General features: G+C 35.5%; 1 protein-coding gene across 1 annotated transcript in view; it reads right to left on the bottom strand.

Moving 5' to 3' along the window:
- Nucleotides 1-1,789: 1,789 nt before the first annotated feature.
- kcnt2a (potassium channel, subfamily T, member 2a) overlaps nt 1,790-24,304 on the bottom strand; it is a 32,528-nt gene continuing 10,013 nt past the window's right edge. Inside the window, exons 11-29 of the mRNA XM_073849475.1 lie at nt 23,810-23,974; nt 21,822-21,958; nt 20,567-20,630; nt 19,378-19,486; nt 19,160-19,268; nt 16,388-16,537; nt 16,068-16,252; nt 15,779-15,977; nt 15,554-15,659; nt 14,769-14,953; nt 14,571-14,642; nt 11,382-11,516; nt 10,864-10,975; nt 10,656-10,757; nt 9,876-9,959; nt 8,947-9,075; nt 4,126-4,393; nt 3,816-3,897; nt 1,790-1,904 (exon numbers count right to left, since the gene is read on the bottom strand). Of these exons, the coding sequence (XP_073705576.1) occupies nt 1,790-1,904; nt 3,816-3,897; nt 4,126-4,393; nt 8,947-9,075; nt 9,876-9,959; nt 10,656-10,757; nt 10,864-10,975; nt 11,382-11,516; nt 14,571-14,642; nt 14,769-14,953; nt 15,554-15,659; nt 15,779-15,977; nt 16,068-16,252; nt 16,388-16,537; nt 19,160-19,268; nt 19,378-19,486; nt 20,567-20,630; nt 21,822-21,958; nt 23,810-23,974 (2,508 nt within the window). The remainder of the gene's footprint in view (nt 1,905-3,815; nt 3,898-4,125; nt 4,394-8,946; nt 9,076-9,875; nt 9,960-10,655; nt 10,758-10,863; nt 10,976-11,381; nt 11,517-14,570; nt 14,643-14,768; nt 14,954-15,553; nt 15,660-15,778; nt 15,978-16,067; nt 16,253-16,387; nt 16,538-19,159; nt 19,269-19,377; nt 19,487-20,566; nt 20,631-21,821; nt 21,959-23,809; nt 23,975-24,304) is intronic.

Here is a 24,304-nt window from a genome sequence, read left to right as displayed (position 1 = left end):
GTATAAACTAAGAGCAATGGTTTGAGCTTTTATTTTGAATCGTTTTAAACAGTTAGCATAAATTACGGTGACCATATTTTAGTTTTCCAAAAAGAGGATGTAGGACGGCGGATGGGGGTGTTGGAGTTCTAGTTTTGGTATAAAAATATGTCATTTCCATACCAAAACAACATATTTTAGAATAACTGTTATTGCAGATTGATCATAAACACAGCAAAAAAGATTCCTACCACAGTGGCCATCCTTCACAAAACTAATATCTACCACAGTTTTATCACAGGTAGAATGCAAAATGTTTGTTTGACTTTGTATTTCAGTCAAATGGAATTTATGCGCTATTTAACTTTTAACCCACGGGAGATTATCAACCCGCCGTTTAAAATCAGCTATGTTTGCAGGAGCGGGATAAAGAAAACAGTCCTGTGCAAGGCTTTTATACACAAACGCACACAATAAATGGGGACTGTAGAAAGCAAAAGCTGAATCCCAGACATTTTGGGCGATTTAGGAATCCCTGCCGGACGCATTTTTAAAAAAAGTCCAAATAGAGGACATGCCCGTGGAAAAGTGGACGTATGGTCACCCTACATAAATGGGAAAGGTGATGTATTCTCCTGAGTTTGCGTAGGTTTATAAATGAATTAATTTACAAATCTGATGAAATGGCACATGTTGAGTTCCCAGATGAACAATATAATAAACCCAAACTCACAGCAATATATTGAGATGGAGTTTGAGGCGCTCAACAGCATTTGTGACCCTGGTCCACAAAACCAGTCATAAACGTCATTCTTTTAAACTCAGATTTATACATCTGAAAGTGGATAAGCTTTCCATTCCACACTGTAAAAAGTTTTCACCAGTTTCAACTTAAAAACTTAAGTTTAGCAGCTACCTTAAAATATTAAGTTAAATCAACTTAAGTCATTTCAACTCACAAGTTAAATCAACTAATTTTGATTGTAATAAGTTAAAATGACTTGTAGTTTTAAACTGATTTAACTTAAAAACTTAAGACAGCTGCTAAACTTAGGTTTTTAAGTTGAATCTGGTGAAAACTTTTTACAGTGCATTGTGTTAGGATATGACAATATTTGGCTGAAATACAACTATTTGAAAGTATTGAGGAAATCACCTTCAAACTTGTCCAAATAAAGTTCTTAGCAATGCATATTACAAATCAAAAATTACATTTTGACATATTTATGGATGGAAATTTACAAAATATCTTAATGGAACATGATCTGTACCTAATACCCTAATGATTTTTGACATTAAAAAAAAAATCAATCATTTTGACCAAAACAATGTATTGTTGGCTATTGCTCGTCCAGGGTCACATATGGTTTTACAGCACCAAGATACAAGCAAATAAAGACAGAATTGTAATCTTGGTTTGAAATAGTCCTTTAATGTAATAACTGTTGACATCCAGTGTTCTAATTATTTTGACTGGTAGATATTTTTGTAGACTTTATAGATGGGTTACATTGGCACTATGTTCTGTCTTGGGAAATGCAGATGCATGCAGTAATGCGTTACAGCAGCTTTCTGATGTGAGCTTCAGCCAGAAACGTGGATCACTGTCTGTGATCTTTGACCTCTCTGTGTTATTCTGAGCGTAAGGTGGTACAGGAGCATGCTGGCAGGAACAAATGTGATAAAGCAAAGCCTTTATGTGCATTAACATGAGCTGCATATAAGTAATATGTAAATGGCTTTCAGAGCTACACCTGATGATAACAAGCTAAACATGAAGATGAACAGCTGTTGAGAATGTAATCTTCATTCACAGATGATTCTTTTTGTTCTTCTCTCTTATTAGTGAATCGCCACTCTTGCTGTTCTTGATGTTGTCAGTATCGTTCAGCTTTAATGACACAGGATCTTTACGGATTATGTACCTGAAACCAAAATGAATAAAATTGAAAAGTACTTAAAATTACAGCCACATATTAAAGGTGACAACCATTAGGGTGAATGCCATGTCTGGGTTATGTTGCATCCTAAAACCAACAGACGGAATGATGGATAATAAACAGAAATATAATAAATAGAAATGAAATTTATAGGATTTTTTTTTAAAGTGTGGGCTATCAATATAATATAATATAATATAATATAATATAATATAATAAAAACATACAACATAGTCAAAGTACGCACATCTGAAACATTTTGGCAAGATGCTAAAAAACGGTGTTTTATGACATTTTAAGATCGTAATGCATATTTCACAAGCTTGGCATGAATAATATTGTACATATAAACAAATGCAAGTTTTCCATCAAAGCCAAACAGTTACTTTTTAGGAATTTAATGATTATGCATTTGATTCTATTGGCTGAAGACTTTGGTTTTTCAGTATTTTTGTGTATTTGAACCCTTTCCAACAATGACTGTATGACTTTGAGATCCATCTTTTCACACTGAGGACAACTGAGGGACTCATGAAACTACTACAGAAGGTTCAAACGCTCAATGATGCTTTAGAACGCATTAGAACGTTTTCAACGCATTAAAATCTTTTGAATTTGAAGATCAGGGTAAGTTTAACTTATTTTATCTTCAGGGAAACAAGTAAGTATCTTCTGTGGCTTCTGAAGGGCAGTACTAAATTTAAACAAATATATGGTTTTTAGGCAAAATAAGAAAAATGTACACATTTTCATTTTGCTCAAAAGTTTCCACCCCTGGTTTTTAATGCATTGTGTTTCCTTCTGAAGCATCAGTGAGCGTTTGAACCTTCTGTAATAGTGGCATATGCCTGACGAAGGCCTTTAACCAAAACGTTGCCACTAGGGCTGATAAAATCGATTATTATCAATAATGAAAATCATCAACAACGATTCTCATTATCGATTAATGGGTCCACCCACAGTGGACATACAACTTCAGAGGGTCGTGTCAAATTACAGCACTGAATGATGCATTTCTATTGACAAAACATGTAGTGCACATATTTAGGGAGGGTAGCAACTGTAAAGGGATACCAGTGTGTAATTATCTGATATATAAATATCAGACGCGTCATAGCCGCCTTTTATATAAAGAAATGACAGGAAACAGTAAAGTGACTTTGAGCAAAGTGAAAGCGTGTTCCTGCAGAACATTCCTCCTGTTGGTTAACACTGAGTTTGATTTTATTCATCTTTATTATCTGTATTAGGCTATTCTTTTCATTTTTAATGTAGAGATTTAAACTATGTTCACTACATACAGTGTTTAAAAAAATTAATAAAACAAATATATGTAAGGTGTTTAACAAATTATGAAAGGTTTGTGCAACTGCTGCTCAAAACTAACAGTATTGGTGATTATCAAAATAATTTTTTAGCTTTCTGTATTGGTTAGTCCTGCAATATGCATAAGCTTTTCAGTAACAGTAGGCTATTTCTAATGCTATAATTATTGCGGTTATCTATGAAAAAAAATAGTCAAGCGCTTTATAGTGGGTTTTTTTTTCAGATATTTGTCTTTTTTATTTATTACGACAGGTGGTCTAATAAATTGTTAAGAACTGTGTTTTCATAGCTTTCAGCTGACACATTTGTTTGAAGGACATTGGGCAGAAAAAAAAAGATTTTTTAAGCCAATTAATCGATTAATCGAAAAAATAATCAACCAACTAATCGTTTATCAAAAGCCCTAGTTGCCACTCTTAAATTTTTTCCAAATAAAGGGTGCCAATCTTTTTTGTATCATTCTATTACAATGCAAAAGAACTCCTAAAAATAGGCTTCATAATAAGAAAGAACTTTTCTAGAATTTGATGCAGTGTCCGTATGAAGTGCAATAGATTCAGCTTCACTTACACAATGTCATTCAGCTCCAGTATGGTATCTGGTGACGGGTTGATTAAGGCATACGAGTGACTGCTCTGGTTATAATTCGCATCTGGATTGAAAGACAAATGTTAATAATGTAATAACAATCTTCTTATAGAGCTGGGGTTTTTAACTCTAGCCCTTAAGGTCCACGTTCCTGCAGAGTTTAACTCCAACCCTAATTGAACACCCTGGTTCTAGAGTTCTTCAAATCAAATGAAATCATTTGTAAACATTCTGAATAACATCCTAATCCATTCTGTAATGATTTCACTGTAAAATTGGTCTGGTGTCTCACCGAATCCCCGTGTGGAGAGCCCCAGGTTCTTCATGCGTTTCTTGACCAGCTCAGTAAGCTCCTGTCTCTCGGAGCATGAGAGCAGGACACCGCGCTGCTGGCTCAGTCTTTCTGCATCTCGCTCAGCATGCCATGGCCCCAGCAGATTGGACGCCCACTGAATGCTCCTGCGACGCAAAGATTGAGTCTGGATGTCTAACTGTTGCTCCTCCTGGTCCTTTCCCTCCTCAAAGACTGACACCTTGTCTGACATTTGGGATTGTGGAGTCTAGAAGAAAGATAAACATGACTTGCCTTATTCGGTATACTTTTTGTGATGTTTCATTAACAAATTTCAGGAGGAGCTCGCGCAGATAATTAACACGGCCAATTCATCATCAGCAATCACTCCCTATCCAATCACTCTCCCATCCAATCACTCTCCCTATCCCATTACTACAGTCCCTTTAAATAACCAAGCAGTCCTACCTTCAGCTATCTCTGATTCCAGCATCCCTCCCACCCCCCCTGTTTATTTTCTCCTCACCTCCAGCCAGGGGGGGAGCGCTATTGGGTTCGGGCCAAAGGCCGAGCTCGGACCCCTCTCCCTGGGCAGGGGGAGTGCCCCGGGCTCGGGAATGACTACCGAGCTCGGAGCCCTCTCCCGGACAGCATGCCAAACACGCTTAACTTTACGCTGTTTATTATATGCAAAAGCGAACTAGTGAAATGTACTTGTCAGAAATGTGATTTATATACTTGTCAGAAATGACTTTTAAGTATACTTGACTTATAATTAGAAAAAGTCTAAGTATATTTAAGCTTTACTTGTGCTTTGAGAATCCGTGTTTTCATTGTTATACATTATGGGCGCATTTGTTCAGAATTTTCAAAACACAAGTGAAGAAGAAACCGAAACAACAGATGCTTCCACATGTAATCTAACACAATCGTCAGAAATAAAACAGCATCAAAACCATAGATATGGAAAACTGTGTACAATGTGGAATAAAATGTAAACCCATGAAGAGGTGAAAATGACTATCAAGCTTCGGGGTGTCGATCAACTTCATCTACATTTTGATTATCATTATAATCCTAGATAGATACCCTGTTGTTTCTTTTTATGTTCAGATAGTCATGTAAACATATATACAAATACCTAAATAGGGCCATAGTAGTATACTTAAAGTATGATGTAAAGTTCACTTAAAGAAAACAGGAGTATACTTGCAGTATAAAACTACTAAACTGGTTGTTTACTGAGACTATACTTCAAAGTGTACTAAAAATGCAGACAGTATTTAATTAGTAAACTTTGAGTATAAACACATTTCACATTTCAAGTTCACATTTAGTATACTTGCAGTACAAACGGAAAACATAAATGTAAACTAGTTGTGTACTAAAAGTATAGTCAAAAGTATACTTTTACTAGAAAGTGGGCCAATTTAGACCCAAGGAGTATTGAAATAGTACACTTGAAAGTATACTAGTACAATGATATGTGTATACTTACTACATAAAGTATACCTAAAAATATACTTGAACTTTACTTCCTTACTTAAAGTATGCTTCTTTTGGTAAGGGTCGTCTTGTTGTTCTTGATATTTTCAACATATAATTTTAACCTCTTAATCAGAAGAACTTTTATTCAGTTTACTGCAGGATTTTTTTTTTTTTTTTTTTACATTTTATTAATTTTTAACACCATTACTGCATTTTTTATAGTCAGTATAGATCATGATATTTTTATATATCAGTATAGATCATGATATTTTTGCCTTAGAATTTTTTTAACATCAATTTTAAAGTTGTCTTTGACAAAAATAGTGAATAGGTTAAAAAAAACTAATAGTTATCACCTTAAATACCCAGTTGATTGATTACATTGATAATTGCAAACATTTTTTCTATTACAAGTTTTCTAAAATGTTAGATTTTAAATATGCAAATGAGGCATTATTTAATGAAATATGCGCTAATTTGCATATATTTATAGAACAAAAATCTAAACACTGGATGATGTCAGTTTCAAAATTCTTGTTTATTTTTTTTGACATATTAGAGTCAAAAGTTTTTACAGAGGGAATTTTGAGAATTTCGACATGCCATAATTCAGAAAAAAAAACAGACAAAAAGCACTATATTTTTTTTTACCATGTTTGGGGAATAAAATGTTGTATAAAATTATATATGAAATCCCTCTGTAAAAACCTTCAGAATATAGACAGGAATAAAAATGTAAAGTTTGATGTGTGTAAGTGTTACTGAAGTGGAGATTTATGGCTCAGTGTAGGAGAAAAAAAAACTCATTTTGAGAAAACGGTCTTTAAAAATATGCATTGTAATTGAAATATATTGACACAAATAGATAAACAATAACAATTTAAACCACCAAATATCACAAATTTTGGTCATTCCTAGTATTCAGTGCCTTTTACGTAAAACGTGAAAAATAATTTTGGTCAACCTTCGGTATATAAATTTAAAGATCCATTTACTAAATGTGTCCAACCTGTTTTCTTTTTAAACAGGGTGGACACTAACAGAGTGAAAATTTTGACCTAAAATCAGCCATTACATTATGTCTGAGCAAAAAATGCTAATGCAGAATGTCTGTCAAATAAAGAATTGAACGTTTTTCAAATACAACTTTTACAAATAAGAATTTCTATGTATTTTTTAGAAATTCCCCTTAAAAGGGTGGACATGTTGAAGTTGACCACATCATATTGGAAAGATAAAATAAGTAAAAACAGACATTTATCAAAACACTCACCTTCCCCAGTTATTTTCCCTCCAATAAAATGATGTCAGCCATTTGATATTGATGTAATTTTATTTTTTCAACTTTCATTTAAAGGGCCAGTAGTCAAATATAACAGGGTGGACAAGCTAGGGGGCAAGCTAAAAACCTTTATAATTAAATTTTTAATAAATCTGATACTTGGGAAATACATATACACTAAAGAAAACCATTACTGATATACCAAACAAGCTGAAAAACAAACAAACAAACAAACAAACACTCATATTAAATGTTGAATTCATCTTCAGAATGGCAGACACAGGCCAGAGGACATAGGAAAACTGTAATATTTGGTGGTTTAAAATGCTGTAAAATGTTTGGAATTATTAAAAAAAAACTTAAATATGTTTAAAATTTAAAAGGTGTTATTTATGATAAAAACAACTTTCAAATTTATGTTGTTTAAAATTTTAAAGCAATAATATCGTGATATTACATGCCCAGGTTCAAGTCTTATTAATATGGAACCCCATTTCCACCACTGAATAAAAAATAAAATGGTATTAACTTTTCTGACTTCTTTTCTTAGAATTGCATGATATAAACTTGCAATTGTGAGTTATACAGTAAGAATTGTGAGATATAAACTTGCAAATGTAAACGTGCAAATGTTTTTTTCTTTAAAATTGGACTTTAAAAAAAATGGTAATGCTTTCAAAAAACTGCTAATGCTAGTTTTTTTATTGTACTTTATAAATAAACTAAGACTTAAGACTTGAAAAATGACAACAAATACAGTATATTGCCAAAAGTATTGGGACACCCCTTCTAATGAACAGGTTTGACTACTTTAGTCATTTCATTTCCATGAGTACAAAACTTAAAGTTGAAACATAAAATGATATTCCAGGGAATTGCGTGCTTCTGAATTTAAAGCAACAGTTTGGTCAGGACCCTTTTCTATTCTAACATGACAATGCATCTGTGTATAAGGTGAAGTTTAAAAAGAAATGATTGATTCAGTCAGTGTGAAAGAACCTGACCGGTCTACATAAAGCAAAGTCCCAATCGCAGCTGAACACCTCTGGTGTGACTTTAAATGCAGACATTGAGCCAAAAACTCATCACCAATCACCAATGACTTGTACATTCACTATATAATCAAAATTATTGGGAAACCTCCTTCTTTAGAACAAAAAAAAAACACAAAACTGTGGCAACCAAGATGGAAACAATTTATGTATTAAAAATGTGTATTTCCATCTCTGTTGCAACAGTTTTGGAAGTGTCTAAAATGACTGTACCCATATGTACAAGTCATTGGTGTTTGGCGATGTTTTTTTGGCTCAAGGTCTGCATTTAAAGTCACACCAGAGGTGTTCAACTGGGATTAGGACTTGGCTTTATGCAGACCAGTCAGGTTCTTCCACACTGACTGAATCAATCAGTTCTTTTTGAACTTTGCCCTTTACACAAAGGCATTGTCATGTTAGAATAGAAAAGGTTCCTGTCCAAACTGTTGATATAAAATTAGAAGCCCACCATCTCCTAGAACAGGGGTCACCACACTCGGTCCTGGAGGGCTGGTGTCCTACAGAGTTTAGCTCCAACCCTAATCAAACACACCTGAACCAGCTAACCAAGGTCTTAATAGGTATACTTGAAACTTCCTGGCAGGTGTGTTGAGGCAAGTTGGAGCTAAACTCTGCAGGACACCGGCCCTCCTGGACTAAGTTTGGTGATCCCTGTCCTAGAATATCATTATATGCTTAAACATTAAGATTTGTACTCATGGGAAATTACTAAAGTAGCCAAACCTGTTCAGTAGAAGGGGGTGTCCCCATACGTTTGGCAATATGGTGTATATTTATACTGTTACAAAATCCTCTGTTTCAAATAAATGCTGTTCTGCTGAATGCTCTTTTCATTAAAAAGTCCTGAAAATGTGTGAAGTGTTAGTGGAGTTCACCTGCTCATGTTTAATAATAAGTCATGAGTAAAGCTGTCTCCTGCCCTTCCTCCCCAAAAACGACAGTTTCTCTCGATCTAAAAGTGTACATGTGTTGTGGTGAGAATAAATGTAAAGAAACCTCAGGAGGTTCAGATGTCTGAGACTCAGTCCTGTAGATGCCGATGGGAACGTCTCCTACAGTGGCGGAGAGAATTTCATACAGTCTGCCATACGTCTCAATCCACAAGTTCTCCTCTGTGATACTCATCTGAAATGTACAGAGGCGGACAGAGTACACAGCTTCATTTATTTGAGTAAAAGTACAGATACCCCTCGCTAAAGTTTACTCAAGTACAAGTAAAAGCACTTTTTTTGTCTACTTTTAAAAGTACTTGAGTATCAAGAGTACAAGAGTAAATTTTCTAAATATTTCATTACTACTGCCACAGTGCTTACATTTATATACAAAAACGTCATACATGGAGTTATAAAAAAAATGTTAATGTTTATACCTTGGAGAATGTAAAAGGAATTGAAAGTAAAATCAAGTCATTTTCATCTTTTTACCATGTTGCTTTATTTAACATTTCTCTCTTGCCCACAAGGCAATAGCACAATGGCAATGCGCTGACAAACCTCTGCTAGAGTTTTAATGGATTTTTTGCACCCACGTTTGAACCTGACTGTGTTAAACACACCGCATACTCAAGAACATTAAAGCAAATGCTCAGCTTACATTAATGTGTAATATCAAAAAAATTCAGCTAACAATTGTGTGTACATGTGAGTTTCGGGTAACGGGTAGAAATGTAGCGGAGTAAAGAGTACAATATTTGCCTCTCAAATGTACTTGAGTAAAGTCATGAGTACTCCCCAAAAATAATACTCGAGTAAAGTACAGATCCCTCAAAATTGTCCTTAAGTACTGTACTCAAGTAAATGTACTCCGTTACTGTCTGGCTCTGGAAATGTAGTATCCCATACTTCAACACGGCTACAACAACATCTAATAAAAGTCATTTAGATGAGGATTGGGGGAATGTGCAAATGTTAAAAAGTCATACTTACAGAACATAAGAAACCAGATTTTGGTGTGGTTTCCAGTCCAAGCAGAAGTCTGGTGATGGTTATCATGTAATCCTTAACAAAACACTGAAAGAATAGAAGTACTTCTCAATAATGGACAAATCTGATGGCATAAACATTTATCATTTCCTAACAGCAAGAGTGTAACTTTACAAAGTTTTAAAGAGTTTTTTTTAATGTTTAAAAATAAAAAATAAAAAAGTCTCTTATGCTCACAAAGGCAGCATTTTTTTAATCAAAAACATAGTAAAACAGTAATGTTGTAAAATATTACAAATTTAAAAAAGTGTTTTCTCTTTTAATATTTAATGGATTTCAAAATGTAAAAATGTAATTTATTCCTCTGATGCAAAAGCTGAATTTTCAGCATCATTACTCCAGTCTTCAGTGTCACATGATCCTTCAGAAATCACTTTAATATGCTGATTTACATTTCTTAATTATCAGTGTTGAGAACAATTATGCTTCAGGATTATTTGATGAATAAATCAACAAAAATGCATTCAATTAAGTTTTTTGTAACAATGTCACTGCGTTTTAATCAGTTTAATGCATCGTTGCTTAATAAAAGTATTGACTTATTTCCAAAAAAAACCTGATAATGACTGTTCTGTAATATGATCTGTGTTTGAGAGGTTATCTAGTGTTGACTAGTATTTATTATCTCCATTCTTGCCAATGTTTCCATCTAGTGGTCATTAGTAGGCACACAGTTAAAAATTATTTCAGATCAACAGGCAGCAGCACATTGTGTCTCAGTACCTGATAGAGGAGCGTGTCCAGCATCCCAATGCTAAACACCCTGCCAGCTGCAAAAGGCAGGCGAAATATGAAGGACAGGTTTGAGCCTTTCTCTCGTTCTTTCTGCTCCGGGAAGCCATGTGGAAAAACATGGAAAGAAGGTTAATCAGATTAATCAAAGCAAAACTGTTAAGAGTGACAAGAAAACATGTTATGAATGTTTGCTTACCTTCTCTAGTTTGGAGAATGCCAGTGAATGACAGTCCTTTACATTGAACTGCATGAATCTCATGTTAGCGGGATGGGTTAACTCCGTGATGATGTTGAGGCCAGAGAACAACCTACAGACCAGTCGTTAATTTCAATTACTTAAGATCTTCAGTTGCCTGTCTTTTTTTCTTTCTTTTTTTTGCAACAGAAGAAAGAAACTCATACAGGTTTGTAACAACTTGAGGGTAAATAAATGATGACAGAAGTTTCATTTTTGGGTAAACTATCATTTTAAGTAAACTTTAAAATAGTGCACTTTGTCAAATGTAAAGTTTTAAAGCACATTTTCAATTATTCTTTAATAATCCTTTGTTATGCTTTAAAAATACACTTATTTTGATGTGTTGTCATGTAAAGTACATGATTTAGAAATGTATGTATTTTAAATGTACTAAACTGCAACTTCATCATTGCATATGGGTAATTACAATTATACTTAACCCCTTGAGAATCTCAAAATCTCAAGCAGTCTCTGACCTGAACAGGGTCTGGACATTAACAATGGTTTTTGCATCAGCCATATAGTCTTCCTTAGCAGTCATGGTGCTCTCTTTATCCACTACCACCATATTGGCAGCAAACGAGACGCCACAACGCAACAGGTCATCCAGACTGTAAGAGACAGATAGATAGACAGACAGATAGCCAGCCAGACAGACAGACAGTCATAAGATTTTTTCCATTGGGTTTTGAATTACGGCAGAAAATATCAGCTGATATCAATGATTCTTACACAGTTTGTTCATCAATCTTTACAACTTAACACAACTTCTATTGAAGTTTTAAGACTACATACAATCACTAAAAGTGAAAAGCAGTAGTTAGGCTATAAACAAACTACACCACGATTGCATGACTTCATTTTCACAATAACTAAGTTTCCAAAAAAGCCTTTTAATCTTTATTTATTGGAAACCCTTGATAAACTAAAACCTGGCTCCTGCTTGAAGTGGTCTCTCATAATGTGTTGAATCACGCTTGGTGGAAACTCCATTCCTCTGAGCCCTGAAGCCTGATTTGTGTGCCAAAACAGGCAGGACAGCTGCCTATATAAGATGACACTGACTGTCATTTCATCAGAATCCATCTTGTACAGTGTGAAGATCATCTCCTCACTGGACTATGAAGATAAAGAACAAGAACATGCTTCTAGTGCAGAAGGGCCCAGCAAAGGAAAGATGCTCTCCTGCTCAGCGCTTCTCCCTTGCAGCCATCCGGCAACAACTCAGAACACATTTCTGCTTCTAACTGAACAAATTTCAGTGGCATTTGATTTAAAATGCTTTACCACAAATGTGGTACATGCAGGGCACTCCTGCACAAGGAGCACAGTGAGTGTGTCATGCTCATACTGAGGCGGCGTTCACTGAGATTCAGAAGTGAACCAGCTCCATGGCTGTTTCAAGTCACCAAAAGGTGCCGCTGACTCAACAGCCTGTCAAGTCTGCTCCACAGAGTAGCAAGACTGACAGTGCTCTCAGCCTACCAAGCGCCATGGCCCCTGCCCCAAAGTGACGTTGGACCCTGAACCGCAGAATCCACCCAGATCTGTTAGGAGAGAAGAAAGCTAAGCCCAGCCAAGGTTGGATCTCTCTCAAAGAAGTCTTCCAATCCCCCATTCAGACTTTGCATGCACCCAAGCAAACTATCACTGTGATAGTGGACCCACTGGCTATAAAGAGCACTTCTCCTCTTCACAATTTAGTGGTCAGTTCACTGCTTCTGAAAAAATCAGACTCCTTACCAACCAGCTGTAGGTTTGGGAAGCTATCCCGGCAAGTCAAGTTGGGGTCTGCAAGCTGATGGTGGGCTCAGGCCCATCCTTAATTTCAGGCTCCTGAATTGTGCGATAATGAGACAGCCATTTAGCATGCTGATTTTGAAACAGATCCCGACACAGATTTGCCCAGGGGACTGATTCTTATCAATGGATCTGATAGATGCTTCCTTTAATTTCTGAATAACCCCCCATCACAGACCGTTCTTGAGATTCATGTTCGAGGGGGTGGTTTACCAATACACCTACCTACTTTCTAAGGTAGATGAGAATTAATGTCATGAATTACCTTGATAACTGGCTAGTTTTAGCCTGGTTGGAGCACAAGCTCTGTTCTCACAGGTCACTGCTCCTCAGCCACCTGGAGCTTCTTGGGCTTAGACAAGAGTTGAATGTCTCCCAGCAAGCAAGTGACTTTTCTGGGGGCAGGTCACTGTTAGCTCTCCCCTCCTCCAAGTGAGGGCCCATTCCACTAGGGGGATGGGCTCCTCCTGGGCTTGGTCCAGCAGAGCATCCATTGGGGATATTTGCTAAGCAGCCATCTACCATTGCTTGGATTTATAACCTGGATATCCCTGCCCTTCAGGCATGGATCTTGTCGGCTTGATTGTCTTCCATCCATAGTTAGTTTAGACCAGGGGTGCCTAACCCTTTTTCTGGAGATCTACCATCCTACAAAGTTTAGCTCCAACCCTAATAAAACACACCTGAACCAGCTAATTAATCTCTTAGGTAGCACCTGATAATTACAGACTGTTTTGGAGCAGGGCTGGAACTAATGTCTGCAGGTAGGTAGATCTCCAGGAACAGGGTTGGGCACCCCTGTTCTAGACTGGCTCTGACCAGTGGTCTGAGCCTCGCTAGGTAGCTTATGTTTCTCGAGGCCCTCATGGGGGTGCCCTAGAGCTAGGCTCACAGGACGTCTTTCGTTCTGCACTTAAAGGATACTCCACTTTTTTTTGGAAATAGGCTCATTTTCAAACTCCCCCCAAGTTAATAAGTTGAGTTTTACTGTTTTGAAATCCAGAGTCACGTTTTAAATAGGACAAAATATCAAAACTCTTCGGTCATTTTTGAACGCGATGCTATTGGTCTAACAGGATTCAATGATCTATACTAAGCTATGCTAAAAGTGATATCGCCAGAACAGGAGAACGGCTGAATGGATTTCAAAACGGTAAAACTCAATTTATTAACTTGGGGGGAGTTGGAGAATGAGCCTATTTCCAAAAAAAGTGGAGTGTTCCTTTAAAGCATGGTGCTATGGTATATCGTTCCCCAAGCATGAGTCAACACAATGTTTCAAAATGGAACACTCTGGTTACTAAAATAAAGTTGGTTCCCTATGATAACGGGAATGAGAGGTGCATGCCCTGCTGTGCTATACAGCTGCATGCAAACTGATGCTGCCACCGCTATGTCAAAAGATTCTGGAAATTCATGAAATGGCATTCAGTGCCGACTTACATAAGCAGTCGGTCTCCTGTTTTGGTGGTCTGAAATGCCAGAGGGTCTCCAACGCTTCTCCAGGAGAGCTACTGTTCTGCAGATTTCAGATCCAGTCCCAATCAAACACACCTGAACCAGCCGGACAGGTGATTTGGCGCAAGGTTGGAACTGAAGTCTGCAGGATGGTAGCCCTCCAAGAGCAGGGCTGAAGATCCCTACCTTATATAATGCAATGAATGCTCATTTGTTTCTGGGTTTTAGGACTCATTCCTTTAGCACTTTGTTGTCAAGTGTGTCAGCTAATGCAATGTCATTATGTTTTCTCCAGAAGGTGACTCATTGTACAGCAACAGGCTTCTTCCGGGCGACCAACTGTAAATTGATTATTTGAGGACAGGATACAAACAAACACGATAATGTTTCATGATAATGTCTCTTGCCTGTCGATTGATCCAAGCAAGTAATATATCATCGGAAACCAACAGACAGTCTCCAGAAACTCTGCATCTGGCCTGAAAGAAAGACAATCCACATAGCAATACATCATTATGTAGCCATCAGAGGAAATATATAGGAAGAGTTAGTAAATCTTAATGTATGAGATGAAGGAGAGTGATGTGTAATGTTAAGATGTTTACTTTTGTTCCAAAAGCAGCACAATAGGACACAGTTCATTCTCTGGTCTGTAGGAGGCTCTTAATGGGAGTATAAAATTGTACAGGCCATTTCCTGTGGTCTCAGCAGACACAATGATGAGCTTATTCTTCAAACCATACGCTTTGGTATCTTCTTCATCTTTGTGGTTGCAGGTCTTGGACAAAAACTGGCATAACAATAAGATGATTTAGCAATGCAACATAAAACCAGTGGATTCCCAGGAGCCTACAGTGAATATTTAAAGCATATTAATAAAACATGCATTGCTGCTTCAATTACAAAATGTTAAAATATAATGCAATAGAAAATTTGTTAATTGAAATATTATTTCTCAATTTTAATATTTTTACTGTATTTTGAGCACATAAATGCAGCCCTGGCAAGCAAAATGGTAATGTAGCCAAACGTTTGACAATTACTCTATATTCCTGTAATGCAAAGGTGAATTTCAGATTCTTCAGTGTCACATGATCCTTCAGAAATCTTTCTAATAAGCTGCTCAAGAAACATTTCTTGTTATCAATGTTGAAAACAGCTGTGCTGCTTATCATTTTTGTGGAAACTGTGACATGTTTTTACAAAGTTAAAGAACAGCATTTATTTAAAATTTTCTTGAAAATCTTTTCTTGAAATCTTTTGTAATATAAATGTAATATAAATGTTTTTAATCACTTTAATGCGTCCTTCTGAAATAAAAGTAGTAAATTAGTAACTTTACTGTTGTAAATTAAATATTCCACCGGAGTGTAATCAAGACGTGTAATACCTTTTCCAGCTGCATACAACATTTGGGTGTTTTCTCTTTCCGTAAATGGCAAAGTACTGGTGAGCTTCCGATGTAGGGTAAATCTGGAGGATATCCCTTAATGTAACTGCAAAAACAATTCAAAAAATCTCATAGCAGCCATCTTGACATTACTCAGTGTTTCTGTGTTGACACTGAATCAAAATAATATCAATGTCCACTAACAGATTAGAAAGAAAATATTACCCATCTCCAGTGCAGGATTGATATGGACTCTTTGACTGATCGCTGAACAGGTTGCCAGTTAGAAAGGAAGGTGAATCAGGTAATTCTAGAACAGGAACCATGTTTGGTTTTCTGGTCTCAGATATATTCGTTTCAGTTGAGAGCGATGGACCTAAACTGGACGGAATGTTTATTTGCTGCATGTCTATGGCCATGGTACCTTTAGGAAATACAAACAACAATCTTTAGACAAAAATATAGAATCACATGACATTTTTCATCCACATGTTTCTGGTCAAATATGTCTAACCCATGCTAGTAATAGCACTGCTGGTTGGAGGTTGAGGTCTCTCTGTCTTAAAGCAGGAGTTCTCCTCTTTGGTGAGACTGATGTAGAAGCACACGTCCAAGGGTTTCATAATGTGCTGAGGACCAGGGTTCAGCAGTATATTCTTTGTGTCATCAGGACAGACTCCAATAAGACAGATGCCATATCTACAAATGAGAGGGAGATTTGCACAAGTTATATTTCTGATCCAGAAGTGGCCATTTTTGTAGAATTAAATGTAATTTCCACTATACTATGAGTTTTAATGCATTTCTCAAATGTGCTTTTTTCCACATACTTACTTATTATATGCATTAAAGGAGGCTAACGGGAAGCTCTTTCCCTCATACTCAGAAAAGAAGACGCTTTCTTTCAGAACAATGCTGTACACTTCATTTCCTGAGCATTTTCCGTAAATTCTGTGCCAGTCCTCAGGAGAATGCTGACCCTCTCTGCAGAGATACACACGTCATATCATATATAATATCAAATATAATTTTGCTTTTGAGTTTCACAACATGGGGGTGAGTGAATTAACAATATCCAAGGGCCAGATTCACTAAACAGGGCAATTAGTGTGAGACTGTAGTCGCATATATGAGTGGAAAGTTGTACGACTGATCTACTGACAATTTGCAAATTAAAGAACACAAACACAGCCACAAGTAGCACAAATTAGTGTAAGGTCGTAAACAAGCAGAGCAATCTAGATACCTAATAGGCACAAAATGGGTTAAGACGTGCTTATTGGATTGTTAAACAATGGTGTAAATATCAGTAAATTGAGTGCCACAAACCTTAGTAAATCACTCTGCATGATTTAAGATACATTTACATGGCAATTTTCTGGTCAATTTTTCCAGATATTTTTTGTTGTTGAATAGTCATTTGATCTCATATGGCTGTTCACTTCCAGAACAAAAATTTACAGATATTTTACTAACCCCCTTTTCTTTCAAGATGTTCATGTCTTTCTTTTTTTCAGCTGTAAAGAAGTTATGAATTTGAGGAAAACATTTCAGGAATTATCTCCATATAGTGGACTTCTATGGTGCCCCCGAGTTTGAACGTGTAAAAAAATGCAGTTTAAATGCAGCTTCAAAGGGCTCTACACCAGTGGTTCTCAATCCTGGTCCTGGGGGACCCCTGCTCTGCACATTTTTTTTTTAAATCGACAGTTTATATACTTTTTAACCTCAAATGCTCATCTTGTCTAGCTATTAGGGTTGGGAGATGTCAACCAATTTGGCATCGTACAATGTCTAACGTGAAACATCGGGATGGACGTTGGCATCGTCGACGGGGGGCAGGGAGAGGGCGGGAGTGTGGGATGGTTGTTGTTAAATAATTCATTCATAACGAATTAATTAATTGTAGCCTACCGTTTCCACCAGTGCTTAATTTGAGCTGGATTTTTAAAGATCCGGCATTAACAAGTGCATTAGATTGTGACAGTGCGTGCGTGCATACAAGACAGAGCAAGCGCGGGTTTATGCTGATGTATTTGGAGGATGTGTGTTGGTCCTTAACATATTTTCAACCAGTCAGCTTTAAGTTCAAAATCACTCTCATTGATTGCTTACTGCTTAACCCACTCTCTCCAAACGCATTTAATGAGCAGCGGAATGTTTAGAGAGAAAGTGTAATATCAGAAATAATACCAAATCAAGTGAAATATTATTATGTATTAACATTATAAACACTATAAACATAGCTATAAGTTAGTTACCCTGACTCCAAAATGAATAATTTAAATGTAACGGTATTCAGAACAGAACAGGAATGAAACCAACTATATAAAGTTAAGAAACCAAAACAAAGCGAAACTAAAAATAGCAGGCGTTGGGCTCACGTACCTCTGTAATTTGGCACAAATCCAAGTGTTTCCATATTCCCAATGTATTTGAATCATAAACTGTTATTTATAATGTATACTAGGCTTTGTATTGTACGTTCGTATTTTGATGGAAAAAAATATATTCTGTTGTTTTTTGTTCCAAGCTCGGTTCGTTATGGTAAAACCATGAAAAGGGCATATTTGGTGTAGTTTATTTAATCAAATTTAATTAAAATAATTTTTCTGCTGTTTTTGTATGCCACATTTATTAATGTAAACGAACTAGTTCATGTAATTTGTTTGGAGTTCACTGTAATTTGTATTGTGATCGCTAACAACTTCCTTGTTATTATTTCCTCATAATAATAATAATAAAATAAGTAAAGATGTGGAAATTTAAAGCATGCATTTCACCTGGCTATATAGTGTGATTCAGTGTGTGTTTTTCACGAGCGGGTTGCTGGAGGATTGCGTTGCCGGCTCAGCATCGTGATGTCTATCGGCCATCGGCGATGGACGATGGCATCGTCTATCGACCCAACCCTACTAGCTATGCATGAAATTTTTCATTCCAGTTCATGACAGTTAGAGTAGGTCGAAAATCTCCCATCTCATTTTCTTCTCCAACTTTAAAATCATCTGTCATGAACAGGAATACACAGAGTTCACGCAGAGCTAGACAAGACGAGCATTTGAGGTTAAAAAGTATATAAATTTTATTTATTTATTTTTTGAAAATAACTGACAGTTTTGCTAGATAAGACCCTTAAACCTCGTCTGGGATTGTGTAGAGGCCTTTAAAGCTGCGTTTAAACTGCATTTTGGAAGTTCAAGCTCGGGGCACCATATAATTCCACTGTATGGAGTGTTTACGAATGTATTGTGACAAGTTTGTATATAACGTGTAGCTGTCCTTGTGATATATATGTACCCTCTGTGAAGACAAATTTCCTCTCTGAGGACAAATAAATTATCAACTACTTTGAATAAATCCTCTTCTTTTTAACTTTGTATTCATCAAAGAAAAAGTATCACATGTTAATATTAATATTAACGTTTTTTTATTATTACATTTTTTTTCTGTATTTTTGATCGAATAAATACAGCCTTGATAAGCATAAGAGACTTTAGTAAGGTTTGCAATGGTGCAAGCTGCGAGTGAATCTGGCTCCAAATCGTTATTGGGTGAACTATTCCTTTGATGGTTATTGATATGTTGTCAGGCTGGTGTACTCACAGGCCTTGAGATGTGTGCACCAACAGTGTGATGAAGGTGGATGTGGCAGGACAGATGCAGTTCAATGCCAGCATGGCGTATTTAAATTCTTCCTCACAAACAATATGATCTGAAGGGGAGCATCACAGTACAACTGTGTTAGATAGATCTGCTTCAAAGTCTTTTTTCTGCTTTTACACATTGTTTGAAATGTTCTGAAATGGCAGATTTAACAGTACCTGCAAATTTCACATGAATTTTGTTTTCTGGTTTGAGAATCTGAACAAAAAGCGTGCAGCTTGGAGCAAAGTCCTTCACTGCCCAAGCCCTCAAGATGGTCTGGTGATCCTAAAAAGAATCAGATCAATTATTTCTATATGTACCATACCTTTGCAGATTACTTAAAGTTGCCATAGAATGGAAAACTGTATTGACCTTGGCATAGTTGAATAATAACAGTTCTCAAACACCACCATTTCCTCCTTCTTATATAAATCTGGTGTTTGCAAAAGACCACTGAAAAATAGGCTAACATAACAGCGACTATTACGTAAGAGTCTTGATTATTAATAGTTACGCCCCCAACATTTGTATAACCCAATCATCAGATGTTCTGCAGGTAGGCTATTGTGAGAAAAAAAAGCAAAGCTTGGACAATAGCGAAAATGGCAGATCACAGGAATAAATGTTATGTTCCATGTTGTGCAAGAGATGTTAAGTGCAGGAATGGTTGGTGTCTCTAACTTACTCAGAAAGGCAAGGAAAACAAATAACGTAATTTAATAAAATAAGGCGAGAAGCTGAAGGGACATGGTAAGCTTACTGCTAGCGGTAGCCTGCTACATTGCAGTACATGAGATTTCACTTACCACATAAATGGAGAGATGACTACACTGGTGATGGCGAATGATTTACAGATCCTGAGCATCACTAACAAGCAGCTAAACTTATGTGGTAAGTACTGCCGCTGCAGTAACGTTACACAGAGCATATGCGATCACAGAAGTGAAAGTAAAATGATCGTGCATTTAAAACGGCAGTTTCAACAAACCGCATATTAATAGCGGCTCGAGCTCCGTGATTAAATATATATTTTCCTCCATGTGCGAACTACTGATATTAGCCGCTCTGTGAAACAGCCAATCAGAGCAGAGCTCATCATTAATATTCATGAACCTTCCAAATAAGGCAATAACAGACCATTTCATTCTAGGGACAAATCCTAGGGTTGTAAATGGACTTGTAAAACAGTTTCTGGAGAATTTTTGACTTTTCCTAAGCCATATACCTTCTATGTAGATATCAGAGAACAATTTAAAACATTGTATCAATGCATTCTATGGCACCTTTAAAAATAATGCTTTAAAATGTTTTAAACATAATTATGCATATCTCCACTTTTTCCTGAAGAATCTTAGTAATACATACTGCTGCATTGCGGTCAGCCTCACAGCGACAGGTCAGAATGAAACAAGCCTCAGCATTATCCAGCCTGTATGGAAAGACTTGTTTTCAGAGAATATACCTTGAATTAAGTTTCTTATGCCATTGCCATTGTTTAAAATGTAAACTTCTAAATTTAGTTTGGTTTATGACAAAAAATAATAATAATAATAAAAAAATGTTATATATATGTTTTTATTTTATTTTTCCTGGCCTAAATATATTTTTAAAATATGCTGAATGTTGTAGGCAGTGAATTAAATTTGAACTAAATTATATTTAGTTTCAATCTTCATGTTCAATACTTGTCAAAATGTATTTCAGGGGCAAGAAAATACATACATCTTACAGTGGCCTACATTTAGGCTAAATGCTGATATGGATGGAACAGCCTACCAAAGATTTGTAGAGTTACTATGATTTAATAATGTTTACATTTTTATGTATATTGCTAAAAAAAGTGGACCATTGTAAAGTATGTTCCTTGCACATTTTATCAAAATTATATGTTTACATGTGTTATAGACAACAAATAGCTTTTTTTGTTAAATGTGACATGTAAATGTATTTTCTTGGATTGAAATACACAGAGGGCATATATATATATATATGAATAAATATATATATAATATTTATTCTAAAAAATATTTGGCTATTTGTTGTATATTTTGAAATGTATTTAAAAATATAAATGAAATAATTTTTTGCTGTAAATATATTTTGGAACATATTTTAGCAAAATAGTTTTGGCCATTTTTGTATATTTTAAATATATTTAAAACTATATTTGAAAACATATTTTTTGCTGTAAGGGTTAAATGTTTAAACTGTAACAAAGACACCATTAAAGAGTAACAGTTTTTTTTTTAATTGCATCATAAAAAAATATTTAACTCTTGATACATTACACAATCTTTATCTCAAAAATACAAATTAGATTTTTTTTTTTTTTTTTTTTTTTGGTGATTAAGTTCTTCAAGGCAACTCTTTCGCATTTGGGTTCTGATTCATGTAAGTGTGATCCCCACTGGAAATTAGATCAAGTTTGAAACAGCTCTCAATTGCCCACTCAACAAAAATCTTTTAAGATATGATCACTTATAACTTACCTCTGTTTTTAAAAGAAATTCTCAGCATGATAACCTAGAAATTGTGATATTTATTTATATATATATGGCAGGAGCTGCACAAACAGGCTCTAGATATTGCAGCAGATAAACATAAATGTCTTTAAACTCACTTTGCTCTGACCAGATCTTGATCTTTGAGGGCAGAGCCCTGCAGATATATGACTCTGTGTGACCACATTGGGATCCGCAGCACTCTTCTCACCGCAGCGTCCTGCTCTGCTGGGCAAAGAATGATGACATAGTGCTCCTGGAAGACAACAACATCAGACAGAAAGGTCTACAAGCGGGACATTTAACTTAATACTCATGTGTTGGTGGCCCTATAAATTAGAAACACATAAAAATGGCTAGAACTATACAATCCTTTGTCCAGTCGTCAAGCAGTGTCTTTGTCCTAATTGCCATTGCTGTATATAAGGACATTTATGTATCCTGAATAACATGGCTGCCATTGGCCAATCAAATTTGAGCATCTATTATAGGGGAAACACTGCAGGCAAAAATATTGTTTTTTCATGCACCTGTCAAGTTTGAGATTTTAGGCTTTTTGGTGTTTCATAAAGTGTTATTTCAGGCTACTGGAAAGAAAACATCCAAAAGACACTGTTAAGTGTTTCTTTTATGTTATAGCTCTTTATCTATTTGTGTCAATAGATTTAAATTACAATACATATTTTTAAAGACTCTTTTCTCAAAATTAGTTTTTTTCACCTACATTGAGCCATAAATCTCCATTTCAGTAGCACTTACACACACCAAACTTTACATTTCTATTCCTGTCTATATCCTGAAGGTTTTTACAAAGGGATTTGTTCATATATAATTTGCTTGATTTTATACAACATTTTATTCCCCCCAAAATAGTAAAAATAGTAAAATAGTCTGGTCTAAGTTTATTCTGAATTATGGAGTGACAAAATGAGATTCCCAAATCCTCTCTGTAAAAACATTTGACTCTAATATGTAAAAAAAAAAATAAACATGTATTTTGAAACTGGCTTCATCCAGTGTTTAGATTTTTGTACAAGAAATGTATGCAAATTAGCACATATTTCATTAAATAGTGCCTTATTTACATATTTAACCATAACATTTTAGAGAACTTGTAATACAAAAAGTGTTTGCAATTATCAATGCAATCAATTAACTGTTTAAGTAAGGTGATAACTATTAGTTTTTTTTTTTTTTTTACCCAATTCACCTGCAGTGTCTCGTCTTAAACAAGGTTACTCGAAACTCGATGAACCTGTTTGTCTCAAGGACCTAGAGGTCTGTGAGAAATTTGAAAGAAATCAGCTGCTGGGGGGCACTACTGTAATCAAGTGGCGCAGTATGCACACAATATCACATGATGGATCTCCTCATTCTGAACTTAGCCTCTTGAACCAATTTATTCATTAAATATTTGTGATTATTTAAAACCTATAAATAATCTTTGGACTCTAGGTCAACAATTATCAAAAAATGCTGAACTTCAGCCTTTAGATAGCTGTAACAGGGTCATTTAGAAAATAGGTGTAGCCCAGAGTACACAAAATCCTATAAATCCTAGCTGAGCACATGCAACATATGATTCTAAAGAAGCATGCAAAACTTTAAGGAGATCAGACCTTAGGTGGCATTATAATTGTTATAAAGGTTGTTAAAAATGCTGTATTTCTGATGCAAATTAAACAATATTGCTGATTTTTTATTTATTTATTTATTTATTTATTTATTTATTTATTTTTTAACAAAGTATTAGTTCACTTCCAGAATAAATGTTTCCTGATAATTCACTCACCCCCATCCAAGATGTTCAATACTTTTTTCTTCAGTCGAAAAGAAATTGCAGTTTTGGAGGAAAACATTACAGAATTTTCACCATATAGTGGACTTCAATGGTGACCAACGGGTTGAAGGTCCAAACTGCAGTTACAATGCAGCTTCAAAAAGCTCTACATGATCCCAGACAAGGAATAAGGGTCTTATCTAGTGAAAAAACATGAACATCTTGGATGACATGGGAGTGAGTAAATTATCAGGAAATTTTAATTCTGGAAGTGAACTAATCATTTAAAGCGCTTGAACCCAGCTATATTTTATTTTTGCTATGTACCTGAAGTATAGGGTGAGCATAAAACTCATTTAGGAAATCCATCAGCAGTTCGATTTTGACTGAACTGACACACAGCACCACATGTCTCTCGGTTTCTGCTCTCTGCTTGCTGTAATCTCCTCCTGACTTCTGCCGCTCCATCCACAAGTAGGCCAGCTCTTCAAACTAGTGTATCACAGCACAGAGAAAAACCATAATGCTATACTTTAGCTCTCATTCTTTAATAATATGGCCACGACAGTGGCTCTAGAATATAGCTCTGATATGTCCCTTATAGGATTATAGAATTAAGTGAATGAATTTACCATTTCAGTCTGCTTTCTAAAAACTGCTCAGAAATCTGAGATTATCTGAGGTATATATATATATATATATATATATATATATATATATATATATATATATATATATATATATATATATATATATATATATATACAGTCAAATTCTGACTTAAAGTTACTTTTATTCAACCAGGATTTTTTTTTTTTTTTG

This window comes from Garra rufa, chromosome 10 (genome assembly GCF_049309525.1).
Source record: "Garra rufa chromosome 10, GarRuf1.0, whole genome shotgun sequence".
In the NCBI taxonomy this organism is placed as follows: Eukaryota; Metazoa; Chordata; class Actinopteri; order Cypriniformes; family Cyprinidae; genus Garra; species Garra rufa.
This window is presented reverse-complemented; position numbering and strand designations above follow the sequence as displayed.